Source organism: Molothrus ater, chromosome 1 (assembly GCF_012460135.2).
Source record: "Molothrus ater isolate BHLD 08-10-18 breed brown headed cowbird chromosome 1, BPBGC_Mater_1.1, whole genome shotgun sequence".
In the NCBI taxonomy this organism is placed as follows: domain Eukaryota; kingdom Metazoa; phylum Chordata; class Aves; order Passeriformes; family Icteridae; genus Molothrus; species Molothrus ater.
The window spans coordinates 11,217,180-11,242,431 of record NC_050478.2 but is presented as its reverse complement, the minus strand read 5'-3'; the positions used below and the strand labels follow the sequence as shown (position 1 = coordinate 11,242,431).

Here is a 25,252-nt window from a genome sequence, read left to right as displayed (position 1 = left end):
GGACACAATCCTGCAGCCTTGCATAGAGAAGGAGAAAAACAGCTTCAGGGACAACTCTCCAGGCCAGGTTGTTATATGTTTTACATTAAAAAAAAAAACCAACCAAACAAACAAACAAACAAACAAAAAAAAAAAAACACGGAGAAATGCAGGCACCAGCTGGGAGTAAGTACAGAACCAGAGCTTCACTTTTGGAGATGAGCACCCCAACATGCACACACACAGCCTCTCATTGCTGTTATTGTCTAACCTAATTCCATCTTCTTAGCTGTTTGGTGGCACAGGTTCAGAAGGAACAGGACAAAACACCCCTCTCATATCAGCAGTTTTAGGCACTTCCATAGGAAAATGGGAAGGGAGCTGAGTCCCTCATTTCTCAGCAGCTGAAGCAGCTGTAGGTGTCTCCAGCACATGGCACTGCTGACCTCTGGGCAGCTTCAGCTCCTCACTGTGCCCACAGGTTGCTCTGGTTCCCATCTCTTCTCAGACACTGAGCCTTTTTACCTCTCTGAACACTTACTGACTCTGGATTTAGTTTTCCATTCCTGCTGTTCAAAGTACTTTTCTGATTGAAACACCTCTCAAAACCTGGATGCAGACAAGGCCTTGGCTCTGTGTCACATGTAATTGCATTGGGCACAAGGATGGGTGTAATAATTAGCATAAAACATGGAAATTAAAAATAGGCACTTCTGTTTCCTAAGTGTGTCAAGCAAGGAGTTGGCAAGGTCAGACTTTCATTCTGCTCTGTGATAAGGCAAACTGGAAGCTGTCCCAATGTCAATACCAGGAGTGCATCTCACCCTAAAAAAAGAAATTTCTTTGGTGAATAAAGGCTTGGAAACCATTGCTTTCACTTTACCAACCTAGTAAAACACATAGGAAGATGTTTTTAGATGCAAGCACACCAAAGAATTTTAAAAGAAATACAATTTTAAAAAATCCTACATAAAATTAAGTTCCTCCTGTGTTTAAGTGCCAAAATTCATAGTCTGGATTTCATTCTTTCTCACTGTAATTTAGAATCTTACTACATCTAAAACTGTCAATTTACTTAATTCTCAGATATCAGTGGCACAACATTTATTAGAGAAACACAGATATCTGCAGTCCGGACATGGCAGGAAAGTGCAATTCAGTCCTGCTTTAAAATTAAGAATTATGTGCAAGCTCTCTTCTTGAGGAGAGTATTCAAAGTCACATGAAAGGAAAAAACCCTCAAAAAAATCTTGATACTGCCACTACAAATTTAGATTTTTTTTTTTAAATCCTCAAGGGAGGTGAGGCGGTGAATCCCTCTCAGGATTTCCAAAGCCCATGTTGAGGAAAGGAAGGGAAGGTAAAGGGCACTGGTGCTCACAAACACAGCACTCTCCTTCCACACTCCTCAGAAGCAAAGCTGATGGGATTTCATCCTTTTGGTCCACTGAGGGGAGGGAAGAAATGGACCATAGAAATTAGAACTGGGAGAGACCACTAAGTCATCCAGTCCATTTCCCTGCAAGCATAAGATTGTTCCCAAGTGCTCTTTCCAGTCTAGATTTAAATTAATCAATTAACAATGGGGCTTTCAACAGTACCTTGGGAGACCATTCTAGCCTAATGGATCTCATTGTTAATAATTTTCACCAGTTATTCAGCCTGACTTTTATTTTCTTTGATGTCATCTCAGGACCTCAGTTCTGCTGCTCTAAATTTAGTGCCCACTTCTCTCCTTGGGGTTTGTACCTTTCAGTTACTCAGAAGCACGCACATCAATGTTCATAGTTTGCATATTCAATTTTTGTACTCTCTCCTGCTGGGTCACTCTTCTCTGCAGCCCCCAGCAGCCTTGCCTTTGTTTTCTGATTCCCTTCCACTCGGGCAACCTCCTCACCATTCTTTTCCACGCTGGAAATCCACCTTTTGAATGAGTTTTAAAGGAAAGGTCTGCACAAAATTTCTTGCAAAATGGATTAGCACAAGAATCCTTTCTCAGGCATCCCACAGTGTGATCAAACAGCACGAAATGAGCTTGTGTCAGAAAGGGATTTTTGTTTCAGAGGAACCGAATTTGGAACTTATTTACAAGTGCACTCCCCACCCCTCCCCACCCCCGTGGGTTTGGGCAAAATTTACTGTGGCTGACTGTGAAAGGAGAGCCATGACCACTGTCAGACAATGGCCTGGCTCTTGCTTCCAGCCTAGAGGGGGCAGAGATCAGGGCAGAGAGGACTGTGACTCTGTCCCTGCTCCTTCACTGATGAAGATGAAGAGCTCTGCAAAGAATAGCTTTCCCTAGGCAGCACAGTCAGAGGGAGGACTACTTAACACATTAATAAGGGAAGAAAATATGAGGCTCCACAGAGGCCCCCTCTACACCCTTTCTTTCTACAGAAATACAATATATTCAGTTACACATAACCCACATTTTGATGTAAGGAAAGGAAATCCCTGTGTAACTCCAGTGTTTCAAAGACTGTTCCCTTTATACCCCTAAATATCTGTAACCTCACTGCTAGCCACTTCTTTGTTCCTATTATTTGCCAGCTGTGTATCAGCCTTTTGTTCAGACTTCTGCTATTCCATTTCCTAAGCCCTCAACATGCTTCTTTCTTCCCATATTTTAGTCAGCTGCTTCACATCAGCTGCTCCCATCCACCTCAGGGGTGTTCTTTTGGACATCCAGTGTGAGCTACAATTCTTTGGGATATCCTGTGTGGGTTACAGCCAGAGTGCTCACTGAAGTCACAGGTTCCTTTTTGTCACTGGAATTATCACAATCACTACCACAGGTACAATAGAAAATGGAGAGAAAAAAATGAGCTGCAGCAGTCTTTATGGCTGGTAGATAAATGCATCCTGTGCATTGATATATGCATACTGTTAATCCTCCCTGCTGTACACAGTTCTTCTCTTACGGCTATACATTTTTAAATTTTTTTTTAGTCATGAGTTTGGTTTTGTTCCCCATGCAGAACTGGGGACAGCAGAGCTGTGTGGTTCAGGGATCTGCCTTGGGACAGTGGGGTGGGTGCAGGACTGTGCCCACAGCACATCCCTGCAGACAGCTTTTGCCAGCATCACTGCCCTTTCATGTCTTGACTATCTCTTATTACAAAATTAAAGCCATCCTAAGAATGTGATAGGGCTGCCAGGGAAGAAGATAAGAGAAAATAATGCAGGACTTGTCAGTGCTATGTAACATCAAGAAATTTCCCTTTCCTAAACAAACCTGAAATGGAAACCTGAACTTATTCAGCTGTGAGTAGAGGGTATTAAAAAAAAAAACCACCCTCCTCTGTGATCAGAGCTCAATTAAGCTGCCTTGAAAATTATTCCAAATACACTTTTTTCAGATAACAATAGACAATCCCTTTGACTGATTTGCTAAAAAAGGTAAAGAAAGAGCATAAAATTATTGCTTATCAGAGAGAGAAGCAGCACCATTTAAAATAACATGAAATTGTATCCCATGAATTATTCAGGAGGGCTGATGTTACACTATCATTATTTCTGGCTTTCCTTTTTACTGCATTGCATTTTGTGTAAGTTGTCACGCACCCAATAAAAGAAGTGTGGGTTTTCTTAATTAATCAAACCTGATTTTTCTGGTTTTTTTTTTTCTAATTTAAAATGAATATATTTCGAGCAGTGAGCTGTCTTCACGGTGTCAAGCTGAAAAAGAAGATGGATTTCACTACCACTAGCAGGGTCTAAAACATGCAGTGCAATAGTCACTTGCATACTGACTGGTGCTTCTCTACGTGTCGTGCCAGCTGCTGAGAAACCAAAGTGTGATCCCAGTTGTATCCTGGCATTAGCAGTTGTAAACTCCATCCTGTTCTGTGTGAGTTGGGCTCACTGAATTTCTCAGCTCTCTGATGCACAGCCTGTGTGATTTCCGATTGCAGGTACCAGTCTACACCTCCTGTGATTTCCTCAGGATTTTGATTTTCCTTTTCCAACACAAAAATATGCAAGGCTACAAACTCATTCTTATGGAAGGTCCTAATTATCATAGCCCACTAGAAGAGTAACTCTTTTAAAATCAGTGGAAGCATTGACTAGACTAGCCAAAACTCACTTGTTTTATTGGTAGAGCTGTGTCTCCAAGCAGATGGGTGTTGGCATTTTCTGTTTATGGCCACAACTGACTTAAACACCCAGTTCACAACCACAGTCCATAAGATGTCAGCCAGTTCTCCACATCCAGCTTGTCTGCTGAGCAAACCTTCATATTTTTGTTTGCTGACTCTCTTCTGTCAACATTTTTCTGAACCATTTCTGTTACAAGCTCTGTTGCTGCAGGCCTGCTGTTTTGGGAGGTCACATAGGGAAGACAGCCCTGTTTTCTTTCTGTGTGTAATAGTTCAGCTCAAGGCAAAATGAGCATCCTTGAATATACTAACATTGATACAATTATCCTTAATTGTTGTGGGAGAAAAAATCTCATGAAGTTTAAACATAAGGGAAAATAATGTAAAGGAAAGATTTGTTCTGCTTGCCCTCTTATGATTTGGGGAGTCTTGATCTGTATTTTGCTGCTTGGAAGAGAAATCTCACTGAGAGCATCTCTCCACAGTGTAGAAAGCTTTGTTCTTCTGGCTGTCTATAGATCTCCAGAGTTCATGAAGAGAAGCTGGCAATACTGAGATGTAATGTAGACCATCAAAAAGCAAATATCTAAACTAGGCCAGATGAATCACCTCCTAGGAAATTCCTCTCCTTTGACTACAGAGTCTACAGCAATTAGCTCAGCTATGGACATCTAAAGTCTAGTTATCCAGAACAGCTGAAATGAATCTCCCTGCTGGTGTCAGCAAACTGGAAATGGCTCATAATAAAACCCAGTTTCTTTTCAACAGCTCAGCTGTGACATGAAAATCTTCACAATCACTGACCGACAAAAAATGAACATCGGGGGTTTGAGGTTCCCCCTGCCTGGCTGTGAGAGGAGTTCCTGCCTCTAGACCCAGGGTGGGCTCAGGCTTCCAGCAGAGCTCCAGAAAGGATTGTTACCTCACTGAATCATAGACTGGATATGTGGTCAAAGGCAATGTGCTATTTATGTGGACATTTTTGTTTTATAATGCAAGTAATTAATTGACAGAATTGGTCAAGATCAAATGTAGTGAATTCCCTCCCTGCTCTCTCAGCTGTCCTCAACAACAGGGTATGAGCCAAGACCCAGCCACTATGCTGGCACAGCTTCCCAATTTCCTTTCCCCTGCTCCATTTCCTTTTCAAATTGAAAACTATTAGAAGTCTTTAGGCAAATAATAGAAACCTAATGCAGGTGCCTGTTATAAATTGTTCACTAGTTACTTTTAACCTAATGTCTCTTCAAACATTACTTTGCACAAGGCAACGAGGGTAGGAAATGCCTCATGAATTCTGACAATCAGTGGGTCAGGAGTTAAGGTCATAATAATGTAGCCCATTTCTCCTTGTTTGTCAAATAACCTGGATGCAATTACATCCCTGGATCTTTCACCTGAGATTGACTCTCCTCAGTAAGAACATGAGTCTTGTGGGATGCAATCTTTGTATAACCCTGAGCAGGGTAGGTGCCATAAGGCTGGTGGTGCCAGTTACTGTTCATGTAGGATTCTGCCACTCACAAAGCCACAGCTTTCCCAGGCATGGCTTGAGGATGTGCACAGTCTGCATCTGCTGCATGTCTGAGGTTAAATTAATCAATGCTTATGAGGGAGCTCGACTTTCATAAATAGAAATTGCTTGAGAATCTTGAAGTATTCTGCAAGCAAAATAAAATAGGAAGTAAACATAAATAACAAGAGTTAGTAATTACTGGTTTTAATGCAAAATAGACAAATGTACAGAAGTGCCTATTAATTCTGAATCACTGAAGCAAGTATCTAGGCTCCAGAGCTGAAAATGCTGCCTAAAATGCCAGTGTGATTAGTCAATGCTAAAATCTGCCTTCATCAGCTAAGCATCACGTCTTGTTCTCAGAGAAAAATTCCTCCCATGTTCACTGGCAATAATATCAAACATTACACAGGGGATAAACCTCCAGCTCTGTGTGTGTACCAAACAAGGCATGCAAGGGGACAATCTGTTAGCATGTATGCTCCTGAACACAGCGGACAACTGTCAGGTTGTTGGAAGGATTTCTCATCATGCTGGGTGCCCTCACAGGCAGCATTGAACAGTGCTACATTGGTCACAGATCACTTTCTCCATTTGGCTCCCCAGTGAGGTGTAAATATTTCAGAGCTAATGCATAAGTCATGTACACCTGGGTTTCCAAGTGCCACAGCAGCGAGACATAACTCTTGGGGATTTCTGAACATAGAGGAGCATGGATTATTTTCTGACACTGCAAATGGAAAATACATGGAGATCTTTAATGTTTTACACTCAGAGTGGTTCTGCAAATTCTTGGAAGCCATTGCCTCCCAGCCCCAGGCAGCATCTAAGTGATGTTCTGCAAACACCTGCACCTTGCCAGGACTGGCAAACACCCCAGGCTGTGTCCACACATGGTACCCACTGGGGGCCCATACCACTGGAAGCCAACATACAGAGTTAATTCACCCAAAGATGAACACCCCAAGCACACTGGCTATTGCTGTGCAGGTGGACATTGTGATAGCAAACATCAGAGAGATTCACATTATTGCTGCATCTGATAGGTGTTGGGTACCTTTCTGTTTCATTTGTGAATAAATCCAGACCTTACAGAATATCCTGAGTGAATTCATCAGCTTATCCTCATCTGAGAGGAAAAAAAGAGTTAAGTTTATTTGTGGATAAAATGATTGAAGAAATAAAAGACATCACACTGTGTACAGGGCTTACTGGGGGGTGAGGAAGGTGTAGATCCCAGAGAGCAGGAGGGCTTACCCAGGTGGTTTGCTCTGTATTTTCAGAGCCTGGTGCTTTGGCTATGAGGTGAAGGGGGAGAGGAGGAGGCACACCAGGGGTTTGCTAATGTTAGGAGAAGGAAGCAGTTGGTCTCTCTGCCCTGAGAAGGAGCATTGGCAGGGGTCCCCAGGAGCAGACAGAGAGGCTCACAGGTTTCTGTAGGAGGGAATTGCCTCCTGGTGTGCTCCTGCTGTGCTGAGGTAAATAAGGCACTATCTATGGTAGTAAACAAATAAAATAGAACAGAAAAATAACTGATTCTCTTCATGGGCCTTCCAACCAGGAAAATATTACATACTGTTGAGGGAAATATACACTGCTTTTTGAGATGCTGAGTGGGAGGGACTCAAACACCTCAGTGGCTGGCAGTGGCCCATGAAGTGTTTGATGTTAGTCCATGTGAAAGACACTCTTAACTAGATGGACATGTCACAATCTAAGATACTTAATATTTTTCTCATGAAAGCAGTGACCCTAAAGCAAAGCAGTTTTAATGTACAGACTATAAGCACATTTCTTTGTAGGGAATGAGTAACTTTTCCACCTCATTATTACTTTTTGCCTAGTAATAAACTTGGAATAAACACAAAGGCTTTTTCCTGTCTCCATTTCTCCCATGTGTCTCCATCTTCACTTCTTGGGTTTTCAAGATTTCCAGCTCTTTTTTTTTCTCCTTAATAAATACTCTAAAACACTTTTTTTAGGGCCACATCTACAGTAACAAATAGAGATTAAGCTCTCAGCACAGGCATACGGTGATGTGTACTTTGTCACTAGTACCTGTAACAACTTCTCTATGAAACTCTCACAGCCAGGGGCTCAGATGGGATTAACTGAATTTTTCACAATACTTACCCCTCTCCTACAAATGCCACAGTGCTGCAATGCCACATTACTACTAAACTTTTTGGATTACTGATGTAGCTTTTATATCGATATAGGCATGAAATAATTTTGATATCATTTGCAATTATATTCATTAAGCATAGCTACAGTGCTACAGCATATGATTCACTACTAGTCCCAGTGCTGTGTGGAGATTATGAAAGTTGTTAATGGCATTTACTGACTGGGAAATCATTGGCAGCACCAATCCTTTGTTTAAAATATTATTTCCTTCTCCATTCAACTCTTTTGTCATTTAACACCAATAGATTTTATAAGGGAACATGGCCCCAAACGTGCCATGACAATAAAATCTCTGCAGTTTTTCAATTTTTCTGCTATTCAATAGACCTCATAAGAGGAAAAAAAATATTTTTGCTGACTCTATAAAGCTACTCCTAAAACTTTCCTAAAGCTAAAGTAATACCATAGATTCAGCATTACCACAGCCCACAGGAAGATTGTTTCCATTCCTCCTATGGGTATTTGCAGTCTCAGACCTGTCTTCATTTGACTTGTCACATTTTGAGGTCATGATTCAGCTACCTAAACATGGGTGTGTGTTTTCACTGTGTGTTTTCTCTTTTTTCTGTGTGAGATGCATGGGGAGTGTGCAGAACCTCCTGGGCTTCCCAGACTGCAGCCAGATGTTAGGCAGGACATCAAGGGCATCTCAGGTGACACTACCTGGGCACAGCCACACCAACACCAGCACTCTGAGCTGCTGTGCTGCCCTGTGCAGGTGTTTGCCCACACACAGCCATTGTGTCAAACACAGCCCTACACTCAGAGGCTACTTTGTCCCTTCTAGAGGAAGCACCTATCAGGCAAAAAGTTCTTTTTCCCAAGAGCTGCTCCCTTGTTCTTTGGTATTCAGTGAGATGAGTCCAGAGATGTGTTTCTCAATAGATCATTTTGGGCTCAGTTAATTCTAAATTCTACTTGATTGTCCACAGGGCTGAATGAGCTATGTTTTAGAGTAAAACCCAGGTCCTGCTGAAGTCTCTAAGCATTTTGCAACTGTCTCCAAATAAATTAGGATTTATTCCTAGAAAGTGTCTACCTGGATCATGTAAGGGACATCTTTCAATTGCCATCACCATTATGTAGAGAGGCAACAGATGAACAAAGCTGGTCTCAATGATTAAATGCTCCATCCCAGAGACCAGACTGAAAAGAGCACTGATGTAGTTGCTCCTGGAGAAGCTAAAAGGAAACTGAACTAAAAGTCAAATCTGTCAGGGTATTTTCTTCATGATTTTTAAAGAGCGGCCCCAGAAGCATCACTTCCATTTTTTTACTACTTAAAATGCAACAGCAATGAAACCTAACATTACAGGGAGTATGTGCTCCCACCAGAAAATTCTTCAACAGCTCATAAAAACCTGGCCATTTATCAGCACTGCAGGAGATCTTTATTACCTCCCTACAGCATATGCTCTGCTATGATGTAGTTATTGATTTAACAAGTAAACTTCATGGTGAGCTTTTATCTTGGAATTAGCAGCAAGACTGAAATGTAGACCCTATTATTCTAATAACACAGAGATGTGAGATTCCTGCATATTCCAAAGGCCATATCATCACCTTAACAAGCATCCCATTAGGGCTATCTGGCTGCCACATCAAAGTGTGTGCTGAGAGGACTTTAACAATCATGGTATCATACTCACCCCAGCAATTTCACAGCACTTTTGTTTTTCTTCCTACAGGTTTGGACATCAGGCAAGCTCAGGTTATTGTGCTGTCATCGGGTACCAAATGTATAAATGGGGAATACATAAATGACCAAGGGCTTGCGGTCAACGACTGCCATGCAGAAATTGTGGCAAGAAGGGCATTTGTTCACTTCCTCTACTCACAGCTGGAGCTACACTTAAGGTAACTGAATTCTGTTGATTTTTGGGGACTGTTATACGGCCTTCAGTGGGACAGATCTATCTTCCAGACAACTGAGCTATTTGTTTCTTTATGTCATTTTTTCTGAGTGTTTAGGCGATGAAGGAACAATACACTGCACACAAAAACTTGAGAGTTAGGTAGTCTAAAGTGTTGGGTCATGAGCTGCTTTACTTCAGCTGATTCTCTTTCAGCAGCGATTAGATATGACTCATAAAGCCGGGCTTTATGAAGCCTGATGATTTTGTACAAATCTTTACGTGCAGGCTTATTAGCATCATTCACTGACCAGAGACTCGAAGGGAGTCGTTTTGCTTAATGCAGCCATTTTCCTGTCTTCCTTGCTGCTGCTGAAAGATCTCAAAGAAGTGATTTATTGATCATTAATGTCTTCATTGACTCACTAGAGAACCAATGAGTGTTAACAGCACAGCAAACTTTGTGCCAAAGTGTAAGATGCTTATCACTTACTCCTTCTTTATGATGTTTTAAAATGTTATAGCATGTAGAAACATTACAGTGGAATTACTGTTCTTGTCTTCAGCCAAATCCACCTTGTTACCATTTAAATGGCTAATGGGTCATACACTGCCTGGAGGATGGTAATATGTGGGATACCTCACCTCAGAATTCTGTCTTTTCTCTGATCCTGTCTATCAACAATCTGGAAGAGGTTATGTAGTACTTGGTTATAAGCTTTGCAGAAGACACCAAAATGTGGGAAGGACCAGTGACTATGCTTGAGGGCTGGTCTGTCATCCCAGCAGGCTGGAGGGCTGGACCAGCAGGAAGTTTGACAGAAAACTTAGCAAGGACAAATGCCAAGTCCCACACCAAGGAGGAAAGAATGACCTTCCTCCTTTCCATCAAGACGAAAGAAATCCAGGCTGGAGATCAGCTCTGCTGAAAAGGGACAGGGCTTGTAGACAGACAGGAACCAGGACATTAGCTAGTGGTGTGCCTAACATCAGGGAGGTCAGCAGGATCCTGGGAAGTATGAAGAGTCTGCCAAGGGATGTGAGCATCCACCACTAATCATCACTCATTACAGCCCATCTGCAATGCTATGTGCAGTTTTGGGTGCCCCAAAGGAAGGACACCAATCATCTGACACAGATTCAGCAGCGCCTGCCCAGAGTCTCAGGGGCCAGAGCACCTGGGCTGTGTGGAGGTGCTGACAGATCTAGACCTGGTCAGCCTGCAGGTGGATGCAGAGCCAGCAAAGCAAGCCAGCAGCACAGTGGGGCTGACACCTTTACCCAGGTGTGCACAGGGAAGGTGGCAGACAAGAGGCACACGCTGAAACAATAGAAGCTCAGTCTGAGTATGAGGACTGATTTTCCCCATGGGGATAGGCTAGCAGTGGGACAGATCACTCAGAAGGGTTGTGCAGTCTCCGTCCTGTCTCAGACATTTTCAAAATCTGGGTGCATAGAACCTTGAGCAATCTGTCAAATGACTTTGAGAAGGAGGTTGGGATAGAGATTTAAGGTCCTTACCAGCCTGAATTATCCTATGATGTGAAAACTAAGCAGAACTGAGGCTGAGGTGACATTTATTATATGGAAGGAACCAAGAAATTAAGGAAAACAAACAAAAACCTCTTACACTATAGGTCATTCTTCTGCCCTCCATTCTTGAGTGCATATGTGCACTCAAGTGACTTTTTCTGAAGGCCATTAAACTCAGTGCAAAAACTTCCTTTGACTTCAGAAGGTTTTGTATCATGTCACAGATGCAAGGGATGCAATCTAAGCAGGATTGTGTGGCCTTGTAAGCACCTGTGATACTGTTGCACCTAAGCAGCAATAACAGAATAATGGCTATTTTAACTTCAGGCTGGAGCTGAAGACAAGAGAGTATATTGAGTACATGGGTTTGGCTAACAAAGGGGGACAAGAGCATTGAAGGGTTTAATCAAAAACAATATTCTCTCAATTTCATTCTGAACTGCTTTCAAGTTTACATTAAATTATTATGTTTTCAGCAGTGTAGCAGCCCTGGTACTTGCTTTCTGCTATGGTCTCTTGGGAAACAAGTGCTAACACTGTATCTTAAACTATTGTATTGATCCACCTCCCTAACATGTTCAGTCATATTATTACTTTATTTGGATCAATGTTAACAGCCTTTTGTTAACAGAATCCTCAGTGAAGCACAAGCTCTGTTCACAGTAACTTCAAATCACTCTCAGTTCAGCCAAGACCAGGCACCCCCACTTGCCTGACCAGCACACACCATAAAAATCTCAACCAAAATTGTCAAGGCTAAGCACCTTTGAATTAAAGAGCTGGAGTTACTGTCAAATCAGATTCTGCTTCCTTAAAGTCCATGGAGAAGCAAAACTGTGTGTTGTGATATATTCTCCAATTTTAATATTTATTGCTACTCACAGTTTTCTGCCATCATCAGGAGCTTTGTCCTGTGGTGAGGAAATTGGAGGGTTCAAAATTAAATAAAAAATGCATTTTCTGCACATTGAAATCATATTTACTCCTTTTTCTCTGGAAAAAGAGAGATCTTTTTACAGAGAAAACACATGATGCTGCCACATACTATAAGGACAGAGCTTTTAGGACTGACATGGTAACTCAGCTCCACTGTGAATACATGTACACCATCTCCTCAGGCTTGGGAGAAACACAGAACTATTGTCATGCATTTGCATTAATCTAGCCCAAATTAAACTCCTCTCCTAGGCCAGGAAACTGTTATACAAAGTAATAAATGAACTGAAACCAAAAAGATGGTTTTCTTTTGAGACCCTCATTCTTGACTCAAAGAACTTAAATTTTCCATCATTCAGTATGGAAGAGGCAAGTTTGTTCTGTAGAGAGTATTTCCTATTTTCCACATACCTTCCTCCCACCAAGACTACCTGCTGAGTGTGGTCACTGCAGCTGGATTGCAAACTTCAGGAACTTTCAGTGCAAGAAATATTTTTCTGTATGATGCTGTCTTTGAAAAGGAAACCCTTTTCCAGAATTTACAAATACTACCACTGACCTCAGTGAAAGCAAAACACACACTTGGCTGAGTGTAGCATGAAGGCTTCTAAGAGCAAGGGCAAGCAGGTTGGAGAAAGCAAGAGCCAGGATATAAAATTAAAGGCCAGGAGACAGAGATTCACTGAACTGAATTTACCTCTTGGCAGTCAAATGTTGCCCAGGTCCCCAAGGCTCCTTTGATCACCAGTGCAGAGAGATGGGCACCTCTGAGGTGGAGCTCAGCAGACCCATTCATGTGTCTCTTGGGGGTGAGATGAACTACCACATACGGGGGCAATTTATTTTCCATTTCTCTAAAAAGAGAATACAGCAACTTCTTCACAAATTTAAGCTGCAGGACAATTCCATCCACAAGCCAGTGCTGCAGCAATATGGAAATTAGTTCTTTTCCCCTTCTCTTCTTTTTGCTAAATGTTAGAGGTGCAACTTTCCTGACTTTTCTTGGAAAAGAGTTCCAGAAATGGAACTTTATCCTCTCTAAGAAGCAAGAGTGACAAACACTTCAAAAGGAAACTTTCTTTCAACAATTCATTGTCTAGAGCTTGAGTTAAATAAAAGCTAAAAGCACAACTAAAACCTGTCAGCTTCTAACCAGTGTGATTAAAACCCTTAGCCCTCCCAGATTTCATTTTTATGACAACCATAATCCTCCAGTTCTCCAGACTTTCACGAAAAAGATGAGAAGGAAGACGAAAATTTTCTGATGTACAAAAGAAGGACAAGAAAGACCTTTTGAGAAGCTTTTTCTAAGAATCACCATCAAAAAGCACACAAATTCGATAGTCTGATTCTCTTGCAATGGTGATAGGAAAATCTTTTTCAGTGGTATTATTTATATCAACTGGCCAATAGGGAAGACGAGAAAATACAACTCTTCTTTTTTAAAGAAAAACAAAATTAATAGAGTATCCTTAAATAAAGCAACACCTGAGTAGGCTTGCTGCTTTAGTGCACCCTTCAGGTGCCAGGGAGATGATTTTACCAGAAGGTAAGCTCCTTCAGGAAATCAGATGAAAACCACTGTTTATTTTATACATAAAAGCAAGAAATAGTCTTAATCCAGTCCAGTCAAGTTACTTTTTCAAGGAAAATCAGCTGCTTGTAACACATCTACTAAGCCTGCTGGTAGTTTCTCTAGGATACTCTTTTGTAGTATGTAGTACTAGAAATTTCCTGTAAATACATTTACAGGCTAAAAAACTGCTCCTCTGCTTGTCAGGCTTTGTTTCACCAAAATGCTTCATATATATTAAACCATAAGTATGTGCTAAAGTATCTTCTTCAAGTCAGCTCAAAACATGGGCATGTGTTGTGCTGAATGATGAACTTAAGCAAATGATTAGAATTTAGCACGTTCTTAAATGTTCCACTTGAATGACACTCAAATCCTAACTCCCACAGAAATTTGTAACAGGCAAAGTTTTAGGGATGAATTCTGCTCTTTTAGCCACTGCCAGTACACAGAAATGACACTTTAATGCCACTCCCTGAATGAATGGGATCTGCAGGCTCACTGTGGACTCCTCTCTCCATTGATTTGTACAGGTTGTGTATGGCTGTGCAAAGGATGTTGTAAAGAAGAGCTGCTGCTGCAAAGTCATCTTCCCTCTCACAGTTCACCTGTCCCAGAGACAAGGCACATGGTACTGCTGCTGGAGTAGAGGTGACTTTGCAGAAGTGCATCTCATGCTTTACCTGGACCACTTTTAGCAGATCCCTGGGTTCCCCTGGGTTTTGAAATACACCAAACATCCCATGCACAATAATCTTTACTAAGCCATGGCAGATGATGCTGCAACCCAGACTCTTTCCCAACAATACTCTCTGAGTTTTGTTATGAATCCTGTTCAGCCACAATGCAGGAATGAACCTCATGCTTGAGTTCAGTTCCTAAAAAACCATCCCAAAGGCAGGTCAGGACCCTATGTGATATGAAGAACCTCAGCTTGCTGGAGGAGAGAATCAAGCTGCCTTGCCCTCCAGCCCTGCCAACTATTTTTAGAGCAGCTGTCTATCATCCAACCTGGCAGCCACACTGGCCACAGACCCTTGTTGGTGCTCATGAAGAGGTAAGAGAGCAAGGTTAATCATTGGAAAACAATGACCAGTGAAAACAGGATGGAAGCTGAACTCCTGAAATCCAGCCCAAAGCATGACTGCTCCAACCCTACATAGCAACTGTCTCCAAGTACTGTAAGCTGCCCCCCCCACACACACACACTCTAGTGAGATTTAATGTAATAATAGCAGGCATTTGGACTGCACAGCTTTGTATTCTCCCAGCTGATTTTGCAGTGAATTATTTAGAACTACCTGCAATTGCTCTGAAGTCCAAGCAGCAGGACTTGCAGAGATTTTATTATTTCAGAGGCTTGTATCAGGGCGATAATATAATTAGTGCAGTTGGGAAGTTCCACCACAGCCAGCAGAAAATGAAGGAGCAGCATGTGGCAGCCCCAGCTCGGCAGCCAGTGTGACTCCCTGTCCCTGACAGGCGAGCTAATGTGCCTGTAAATTCCTCCTGACAGCAAACGCATCCTGGCATCAAGAAATGACAAAACACCCAAACCATGGAAGAGTGACAGCCAAACAGCTTCAATAGCACAGAGGCTGCTCTGGGAGAAAACAGGCAGAGGCAGCTTGGATGAAAGCCAAGGACTCGCTCAAAGGCTGAGTAAAAAGCGCTCCTGTTTGCACTATCAGGAGGCAGAGAGACAGGCAGAAATCGCCTTGGTTAATGGGCTGTCCTGTAGTGAATTAAACGGGTGGGATTCTGCCTTATTAACATCATCCCAGGAAAAATCATTACCTGCAGGTGCTCTTCTGTTCAGAGATACTCCTCCAAAAAGACCCTTGAGTTTTTGAAGGAAGGACCAGGCCATCAGAGGGAAAGGACTCTCGTCATAATTTCAGCAATCACATTTTCACCTTCAAAATTATAATCGTGACCATCGCCCAAACACACGTGTTAGAGGCAGCTGTCTGTCAGAGAAATCACCCATATCTTCCCAAATGTAACTCCTGGGAGGAGCTGCACAGCAGCAGAGCCTTAATGCTGTGCTGTTGCTGCAAATGGCAGCACTGGGAGGGTTTGGCCTCCCGGGCAGCTGTTGCTAATGGAATATGTGCACTGCATCCCCATCTAGCTGCTGAACCACTGCAAAGATAAAAGCTTCATCTCAATAAGTATCTTTTTCAACTCAGCTGAGAAAAGCCTGTACAACTTTTGTCCACCCTTCTTAAGATGGCTTCTGATTTCCAAAAGTGCCAAGTGACCAAGAGGCCCCTGCTGACCTACGTGGAGCACTTGTAGGTGGCTGTGGTTGAATGGGGAGAAGAGCAACACCTGGGAAGCAGGGGCAACTGGCAGTGGTGGGTGCTTTGTTAGAGGCCCTTTTCAGTGGAGCATATGAACACATAGCTGTGGTGATTGATGTTAATGGGATTCAAACGTGTCTAGGAATTGTGATCAGCAGAGCTGATGTGTTCACATGAGAGCCCAAGAGAACTCATTTTTTCATGCACCAGAACCACTTTAAAATCAGTGGTTTTGTGCATCTGTGCATGTAAGGAAGGAGAGTTACCCTTCAAAAATCCACATTTTATCATTAGAACATATCTTAGGTAAGCAAGCCAAAAGCCCTTTGGCAGCTTTGACCTCCTTCACACATTTCTTCACCTGGAGAAGCTCATTGTTTTTCTTTTGCTGTCACTAGGCAAAATATATGATGCCGAGTGCTAATAAAAACAAACAAACAAGCAGAGGGAGAAAAGGAGAGAGAGAGAAGAGCACAGAAATGTTTCTGATTTGGCATGTAACAAATGACCTGGAACCTCTTTTGTGATCATAGCAAACGGCGAGAAGACTGGGAGCGATCAATCTTCGTGCGGTTAAAAGAGGGAGGCTACAGGCTGCGGGAGAACATCCTGTTCCACCTGTACGTCAGCACTTCGCCCTGCGGAGACGCGCGCCTTAACTCCCCCTACGAAATCACAACCGACTGTAAGAGAACAATCTTCCCTCTCCTTTTCCTCCTTTCTGTGCCTTCTGTCTTTTTTTTTCTCTTGTTCTTTTTTTTTTTTTTTAAAGATCCTTCTTGCTCTCTTTCTTTGCTGGCAGAAAGTGTTTCGCTTGAGAGCGAAAACACTACAGGCTTTAGAGAGTGTCTGTCTGTCTGTCTGTGCAACTGGTGCTCAGTCCTGTGTGCTGGGGGAAAATCAGAGCTGGGCAAGGCAGCTCTGCACACCTGGGGTTCTCTGGCTCTGCTAGGGAATACATCCCTGCATTTCATGCTTGATACAAACAACCCTGAAAGTAAATGGTGTTTTGGAAAGCACCCCCATGATCAAAAAGATCCTTGAAGCCACAGCCAGAGGCTGGACCAGAGGATCAAGGCTCTAACTGGAGATGCATAGACTCTTCTCAGGGTTCACAACCCATACATATAGAGATTGAGGGGTTGCATTTTCACAGGCTGCAGCAGCTTGAGTCTGAAGTAGAGCACTGATATGATACAATATATGATACAGCACATCTGTAGTGTTGATTGTTCATCAAACTCTCTCCAAATATTGCCTGCACTTGCAGCAAATAATGGCAAGACCCTCATGTAAGAGATCCTTCCAAAGCCATCCTGCCTGTATCAAATACACTGCATGGTCACTGCATGGCAGGTGGGTTTGTTGGAGTCCACCAGGTCAGCCTTAGCGTCCCTGCAACCATACCTATGGCATTCAAGCAAACACATGATTTTCCAGGGATTTCTTCTCTAGAGGTGATCCTGAAAATGAGATCAACAAATCAGGTCTTGACCCAGTGTGTGCCACCAACAGGCCTGCAGAGCTTGTTGTCCATGAAGACAAATCCCAACTCCACCATGACCCTGTACTCTCACCTCATCACTCCCAAACATGCCTGTCCCTGCCATGGCAGGGGCATGTCCTTCTTGCTTTCTCCTTGCACCAGCTTTGTCTCTGCCTAGCCACATGGAATGCCCCCAGCCAGGGACAGGGACCCCGGAGATCTGTGGCTTGTCATCACATGCCTGTCACCCCATGATACAATGCACAGGGCACTCTCTTATCTCTGCCCAGCTACTGCTCCTCATACCTGTGTTTTACAGTGCTGCAAAGCCCATAGTGCTGGCTGCCAAATGTGCACATAGTGAGAAATGGTCCTTGCCTTGACTACTTTGAATGTGAGGCAGGCAAGACAAAAGAATGGATGGAGGAGGAATCATAGACATGGAAACGTAAAATTAATCACCCAGGGTCACACAACGACCTCACTTCCTCACAGGCAAATCCATCAGATGGTAGTTGCCTTCCTTTGTGATTTCTTATTTGTATAAGTTATTTATCAATGATTGGGTATTATTCTGCTCAGACTAGAATTTCTTTTCACATGTGAAAGAGCAGCTTGCTGGGGCAAGAAAGCAGAATGCACCTATTCAGGAAAGAAATGTGGTCCTTGCCTGACATGATTTCTGCATTGTGTCAGCAGGGTTCATAAAATGAACAAAAGCAAGTAAATGCTTAAAACTCAAAATCAAATCAACCAGTTCCTGATGAGTTAACAAAATGAAAAGACATAGCATCATCTTAAATCAAAATTAAAAATAAAAAGAGAGTGCTTATGAATATCAGAAAACAATAGTGATCTTGCCTCCACTGTATAGCTGTATCAAGAGATATTTAAAAAGGCTTTATGTTTGGTTAAAGGCGCACATATTTTCCAGAATGCAGGTTTCCTGGGGCACCCCTTAGCTGACACCACAATTGGAAGCACCAAAATCTGTAATTATTTTTAAAATGTGGTCCATTGTCAAGAGCAACCAGAGGCTGTCCAGGCTGGATTCTGCTCTTGTTGGCATGAGGAAGTCAGTGCTTTGGGCAGCTGACAGCCCATGCTGCCTGATTATATGCAGCTGAACCCAGCCCTGGAGGTGAACCCTGCTTGGCTCATGGATTTCTTCACAGTCCAGATAAATCTCCCAGCTAACGAGGGAATGCTTCTGTAGATAACAAGATACACAAGGAGCTGTGTTTAAAAATATATAATCACACAGTGCATGACACAGATAGTAAATTTGTAGATAATCATGAAAATAATTTTCCTGTTGGCTATTACACCAATTATTTTTCCAAGCAGAAGCTGAGGCAGAAAGGTCTGTGTGGTTTAGCCAAGGTTACACAGTGACTCAGTAGCAGGACCTGAAGAGATGCTACACCCGGCTCATAATTCACTCCTTTAAACAGATCCCTCTACCTTTGTCCTGTGCTCTTATAATAATTTAGCACTGTGCAGAAAGCCAAGTTGCCAAAAGCTGTCCTTCAGAGAGATAAGCATTTCTGCTCAGCTCACATTATCCCAGAGACATCTGGGAAGATAAGTATTTTATAATGTTTATCATTCACATCTTCTCTTTCTTCTTTTTTTTTTCTAAAGAAATAACCTTTCTTTCATCCTGTAATGACAAGAAACTCCAGATGAATGTTGTTTAATTTCTTAAACAACAAAGAGACCTCTCCTAGAGCTAGCACAAGCCATCAAACATTACTGATTATTCTCTAAAGATGCATTAACATTTAAAAACGTTGTCTCACCATGTGGTTCCTGGTTTTGAGAAGGAATATGATAAGCCTTTATCAATATAGGGAATGAGTAAAATCCACTTCTCAAATCTCCTTCCAAAAATTTCCTATTATCCACCGTGTCTTTCCAGCACCCTCAGGGAGGCCTCACATTTCCTTCTTATGAGCTTTGTTCTGGTAAGGGAGGACGTAAGCTGGCATGCTTTGAAACCCAGTTTACTTCTTAGTGGATAGAGCAGAGTACCAAGTTTGTGGCATGTGTAGAAGTCTGAGAGCTGCAATGCAGAGGAGAGGTGCAGGCAGCACACACCCATGCCAGCCTCAGGCAGGAAAGTGAGGTTAGGGACAAGGACATAAAACCATACTTTAATTTGAAATTTGAAGAAATGTCCTTCTTGCATCAGAGGTAAGCTGACTCGTTTGTTGATAACATCCTCAGGCAGCTCTAAAAGAGAGACTAAATCAGTTGGACCAGGCTGGTTTGAGCAGGGAGGGGTTTTCTAACCCTTTTTTAGTGCCTGTAGGTCAGGAGGTTGGATGAGCTTACAGGAAATGAAGTCAGAGCTTTGGGAGAAGGTAGAGTCTGAGAGAGCAGGGGAAGAGGCTGAGGGGAAAGAGGCCAGAGCAGCTGAGAGCAGGACAGGAGACCAGCCAGGGTCAGTGGTGTTGCAGGAATTTGAGACTGGGAAATGCCACAGGGGTTTCAGATGCTTTTTATGGGTTTGTCCTGGTTCATTCTCTCCAGTATCCTTCTCAAGACCCTTTCCGTCATTTTCCAAGGTCAGCCTCAAGGTTGTAGCACAGTTCTATGACAAAAAGGCAGCATGTTCCTGGTGTCCTCACAACTTTCATTGCTCCTTCACAGATGCAGCTTCTTCCACTCCTTCAGTTCAGTGCTGCAGGGCAGGGAGCCTGGGACGTCTCCCTTTCTGGTGACTCCTCCCTTCATGTGCATCTCAGCCAGGTGTGCCTGCATTTCTGAGCTCTCCCAATGGCAGCACCACAGCATCAGTCACCGTGGGTTTCCTGAGGGGCCTAAGGGAGCTGCTGTTTCCATTATGGCACACACACTCCTGCTCATGAGGTGGAGCCCTGGGGGCAGCTCACCCTGTAGCATTTGTTGCAGATTTTGCACTTTCTCCTAAATCTAGGGCAAACCACAGAATGATCAAGCCCTTGATTTGCTACAGAACCATCCTAGCTAATTTAGTGCTTCTTGACTCATTGGCTTTTTTTTTTTTTAATCTCTTGAAAAGCAAAATGAATTGCTTGAAAATCTGAGCTAAAAAGAATCCTCTGCTTCCCCCACTCCTCCTTCCCTGGCAGTATTTTACCTCATTGTCCATCTTTTTTCAAGAGATGTGCTCTCTATGTTTTTCACTACATGGATCACCAAAGAGACAAACAGAATCTGCCCCAGGGCTTGTCTCAGTTCCTCTCCCCTGGGCTGCTTTTCTATCTCTTGCTAACATGCTGTATTGCCTTGTGCCATTGACTCCCTGATAGCCCAGCTCCTGTTTTATCCCACACTTCCTTTAGGTCTGAAACACACCATTGCATCTGCTCCACATGGGGTTTTTCTCCTGCTTGTCTATTAACCTACAGCTGTGCTGAAGCTCTCATGCACACACATTTGACAGAACTCTCATCTAAGCAGGACCCGTTTGTGACCACGTGAGCCACATCATTGCCTTGGTAGGTGATGTGATGAGAAGATGTGCACTGCAGTTTTCAGAGAGTTGAGGAACTGAAGAGTACCCAGGAAGACACATTTGTGCTCTCTACTCAAGTGTGCTTTCACTGGGCAGACCTGTGCTTTCCCTGCTTGTGATTCTGGCTGCTGGATTTTGCATTCCATTCTCAGAAAAAAATGCTCTGTTCACCCCCAGGTGCAGGGCTGCTGTGAAGGGTGCCCTGCTCACAGCAGGAGCTCAGCATTCCCTGGTCAGATGGGGCTGACCCAGCTTTTGTCATCCCCAAACCAGACCCCTGAAAGTCGTATCCTGAGCAGGCTGGCTGGAGGAGGCCCGATTCACACAGAGACCCTCTAAGGAGTCTGATGATCTCCTAAAACTGTCATGAGAGTCTCAGTCTCAGAAGTCAATATTGTGTCCTTCAGGAGTTATAGGATGGAAATACAATGAGGATGCTTAGGCCGTAACTGGGCTAGAACCACTCCCCAAACCATTGGGTTTGGTGAACATTTCTGGATGGGCAAGGGGGGAAGAAATCTCTGCCTTCCTTTTGCCAATCCCATGTTTGGTTAAACGAACAAATTCTGTTCTTGTAAATAGATGGTAAAAGGGGAAAACACTTCAAGAAGGACCATCTAAGTAACTCAGTGATCTGAAAAGAAATCAGACTTCTGGAACTACAAGAAAATTCAGGTTCTAACAAAGTGATAAACTTGCCCATTACAAAAGTTGAGGATAACCATAGGTCACCCCCTGGACTTGGGCACTATTTTTTGTTTCCATTACACAAATACTCCCAGGTATCACGTATGTCTGTCACAGCTGCTGGTCTGATGCAGCTTGGGAAACCATCTTGGAAATTCCTAGCTATTTGGTGCATGGAGCAGCTTCCTCCTGGGTTGTAAAGTTGATTTTATGCTGATGAATGGCCCATCTGTGGAAGTGGGATGAAGGTGCATTATTTTCCTATTTTTCATATGACTGAGCAGAACAATACCTTGGGGGATCTCAGAAAAAAATTATCATAGAGAACCATGCCCAGAAGTAACAGGAAACTAAAAAAATGCACACACCACTGTAGGCTGTAGTGCTGAATACGGCCTTAGGAGAAATAATCCCAGCACTGGAGGAATTATTGTGGTCAGCCCAGATTGCTTTGTCATATAAAGGATGCTGCAGAAATTGCAGATACAGCAAGAGGCTCTTGCATTACTTTACAGGCTAGGGAATTAGCATTAAAGAAGGTGGAAGGAAATTGTCCTTTCACTTCATTAAGACTGGACTGGGTCTTATCCAAAAGGTTTGGGTTCAGGTGTGAGCACAGCACCCTTTGTCAGGCTCCTTTGAGGTCATATTCAATGGAAGCAATGGCCCCTCCTGCTTGTGCCACTGACCCAGCCTCAATTTACCAAGTAAATAGAAGAAATGCAGCAACTTTCTACAGCTGACTAGAGCTGGGCTGTCAAGGAGTTTGTGTCCCTGCTCAGAACTGTTAGCAGGCACTAGGTTTATATATAATTGCCTCTTTTGTAACTTGAGCTTCCCAGGCTGCTGAAATGCTGTTTCAGTGTGACTGCTTTCACTCAAATTATCTTGGCAGGGACAGCATGGCCACAGGACAGTTCCCTCTGGTTAATTCTCTCCTTCACTGACACACCTCACCCATGGCTGGAGCAGAGGTGGAGTGTGCTCCTGGTCAGGATGGGCAGGATGACAGCAGAGCCCAGCCCAGCTGTGGTGGTCCTGTGTCCCCACAAGTACTGCAGGTCTGATTTAGCTCAGGGCTCTTCAGGTGTGGAAGTGGTGCTGTGTGTAGCTCAACGATTTCTTTCCAGCATCTAAAATAAATCCTTGCTGGCACTGTGGGGGAGCTTTCATCTTCTGGGGAAGGTGGGCAAAGGGATTTCAGGAGAAGAAAGTGTGGCTGAGAGGAATCAGTGGGACCCTGGTACAGGATGGGAAAGTTTGAGGGAGAGTGGGTCTGTGATGTTCAGCTGTGATGGGGAAGTGGGCGAGAGACAGCAACATAAAGCCTGGGAGGGGTGGGGAAACCCTCAGGATGAGTGAAGCCCCTCTGCCTCTTCCAATGCTCAGCACCCACACAGGACCTGCAGGCACAGGCTGGAGCCATCTCCAGTGCTGCAAGAAGCTTTTCCTCCCCCAGCCTCTCCTACTCACTCTCTGCTCATCCAAGGCTTCAGAGGAGGAAAAGAATGGAAAAGGGTGGAAAGACTCCTGTAAGGGGTATTAGAATGGGGACAGTGACTGGCCCAAGCCCTTTGCTGTGAACCCTGAGCCCTTCTGAAGCCATCTGAGGAAAAAGCTGCAGCAGCAGCAGTAGCTGTTGCATCTTGATGCTCAGATGGGCCCATTGCTCAGACAGAGCATCAGTGCCAGAGGGTCTGCAAATACATGGTTCACATGTTCTGGAAATCCCATCACTTTTGGTGACCCAGAGAGAGGTCTGATGCCTTACATGAGCTGTCATGCTAAACCTTTTGCCAATCCCAGAGGTCAGTTCTAGCCCCTAAACCGGCCAGAGAAACTAGTGGTGTCCAGGCTTAGGAGAGCTGTGAAAGCACTCATGGTTTTATTGTTGGTATCTTCATGCTGGAGCCAAGGATGCACCTTGGAAAGAGGCTCTCATTTCATTACACTGAAGTCCTGAAGCTTTCAGTACAATTAATCAAGCTGTACAAGTTTGCTGTTGCTTTATATTCCATTATTAATCTCCACCAGGCTGGGTAGTTAGGTTCTTAGTGGAGTTTTGCTAAAGCTGACTGGTGAATAACAGCTTCAATTCATGGACAGATTTTAGGTCTCGAAGAACTGACTGGCTGGAAAAAAAAATCAAAACCTTTCAGGCAAAACTTAAAAGAAAATAATTGTATGAAACTGCGATCACATCTTATATTTTTTATATCTCCTGGTCATCAGTAACAAGAGGTAGGAAAACCCTATTTCATTTCCTCCCATGCTCAGTTCAGGGTAAGCTTTTTCATTCAAGGCCACCTAGAATCAAATAAAAACTTGAATCTGTGTCTCTCAAGTCCTGGATCAGTGAATTCCCTCTCAGCTGAGCTAGACAGCTCCCTTTTTAAACTCTCTGTTTTAAAACTTTGTCAGAACTGACACATCATGAGAAAACTCTTTGCCTTTGACAATGCATTGAAAATGTCCCAATTTCTTCTCCTTGTGATATTCTTGGCTGCTTTTGCTTATTTGAGTTTTGTTGTTTCAGGGGAGTTTAAAGTAGAAAATAAGATTTTTAGAAGTATGTGTCAGTGCAGTGTGTGTCTATCCAGGAAAAGAGACAGAATATGCTGAAAACTATGGATTGCTCAGAGCCAGCATTGGCCACAGCTTTGAAAAGCTTTCATGTAAAGCAAAATGTGTTTGTTAAGATTCAGGAAAACAGGTTTCCAGCTATAATCAGATTCTAATTTTAACAGAATGCAGGAATCGCCAAAGGGCATTGCACTATATTTATTGATTCTGCTTTGTTATGGCTTTTGCTGCTTTGTAAAACACTGCATTTGGATGCAATGTTCAGATGTGATAAAAAGGCTACGTTAATCAGCAAAAGACCATGCCTGAGAAGTTTTCAGAACAGCAGTAGAAAATTCCACCAAGAAAAGCTCCTTGTCCCCAGATTTGTCCAGCCCAAGGAATGGTGGTGTCTCCAAAGCCCTCTGCAGCAGGAAAAAGAGACCACGTGCTCCTGGACATCCCCCATTCCACCCCAACATCCCATAGCCTACTGCACATATGCACCTAAGTGAGGCACAGATTTTTTGAGTGGAAAATATCAAACCATAGTTGGGAAAAATCTCTGTGGGGGAAAACTACACCCACTCAGGTTTAATTTAGTCTAATTTGCCCTTCCACTGAGTGGGAATTACATATAAAACTCATAAGCTGAGTTTTAGAAAGCTTATCAGGCAGCTCCAGGTCCAGTTAAGATCTTTGTGGGACTTCTGGGCATCCTTAGACTTCTGGGAGTTTCTTAGAGGCAGGAGAGAAATCTGAAGAATTCTGTGTGAGTAGCAAAAAATTAAATTCTTACCATGGTCCTGCAAGCTGCCTTCTCTAGCCAGACTGGGGCAAATCACCTCACTCTGGTAATTTCTATTTCTGTACCTGTCAAATTGGAATAAAAGGGATCCAGCAATCACAGCTCTGAGAAAGGGTAGTTAGTGCTGAGAGTATAATACTAAAATGGAAAACATTGTATGTTCTGTGCACTGCTGTAAAATTATTCAGAGTAATTTAACAACTTTAATCCACGGATTTTTAAGG

The 25,252-nt window shown here is 43.2% G+C and overlaps 1 protein-coding gene across 1 annotated transcript in view; it reads left to right on the top strand.

Moving 5' to 3' along the window:
- Positions 1-25,252, top strand: part of ADARB2 (adenosine deaminase RNA specific B2 (inactive)) — a 305,978-nt gene that overhangs the window by 253,012 nt on the left and 27,714 nt on the right. Inside the window, exons 5-6 of the mRNA XM_036403614.2 lie at positions 9,471-9,639; positions 16,517-16,668. Of these exons, the coding sequence (XP_036259507.1) occupies positions 9,471-9,639; positions 16,517-16,668 (321 nt within the window). The remainder of the gene's footprint in view (positions 1-9,470; positions 9,640-16,516; positions 16,669-25,252) is intronic.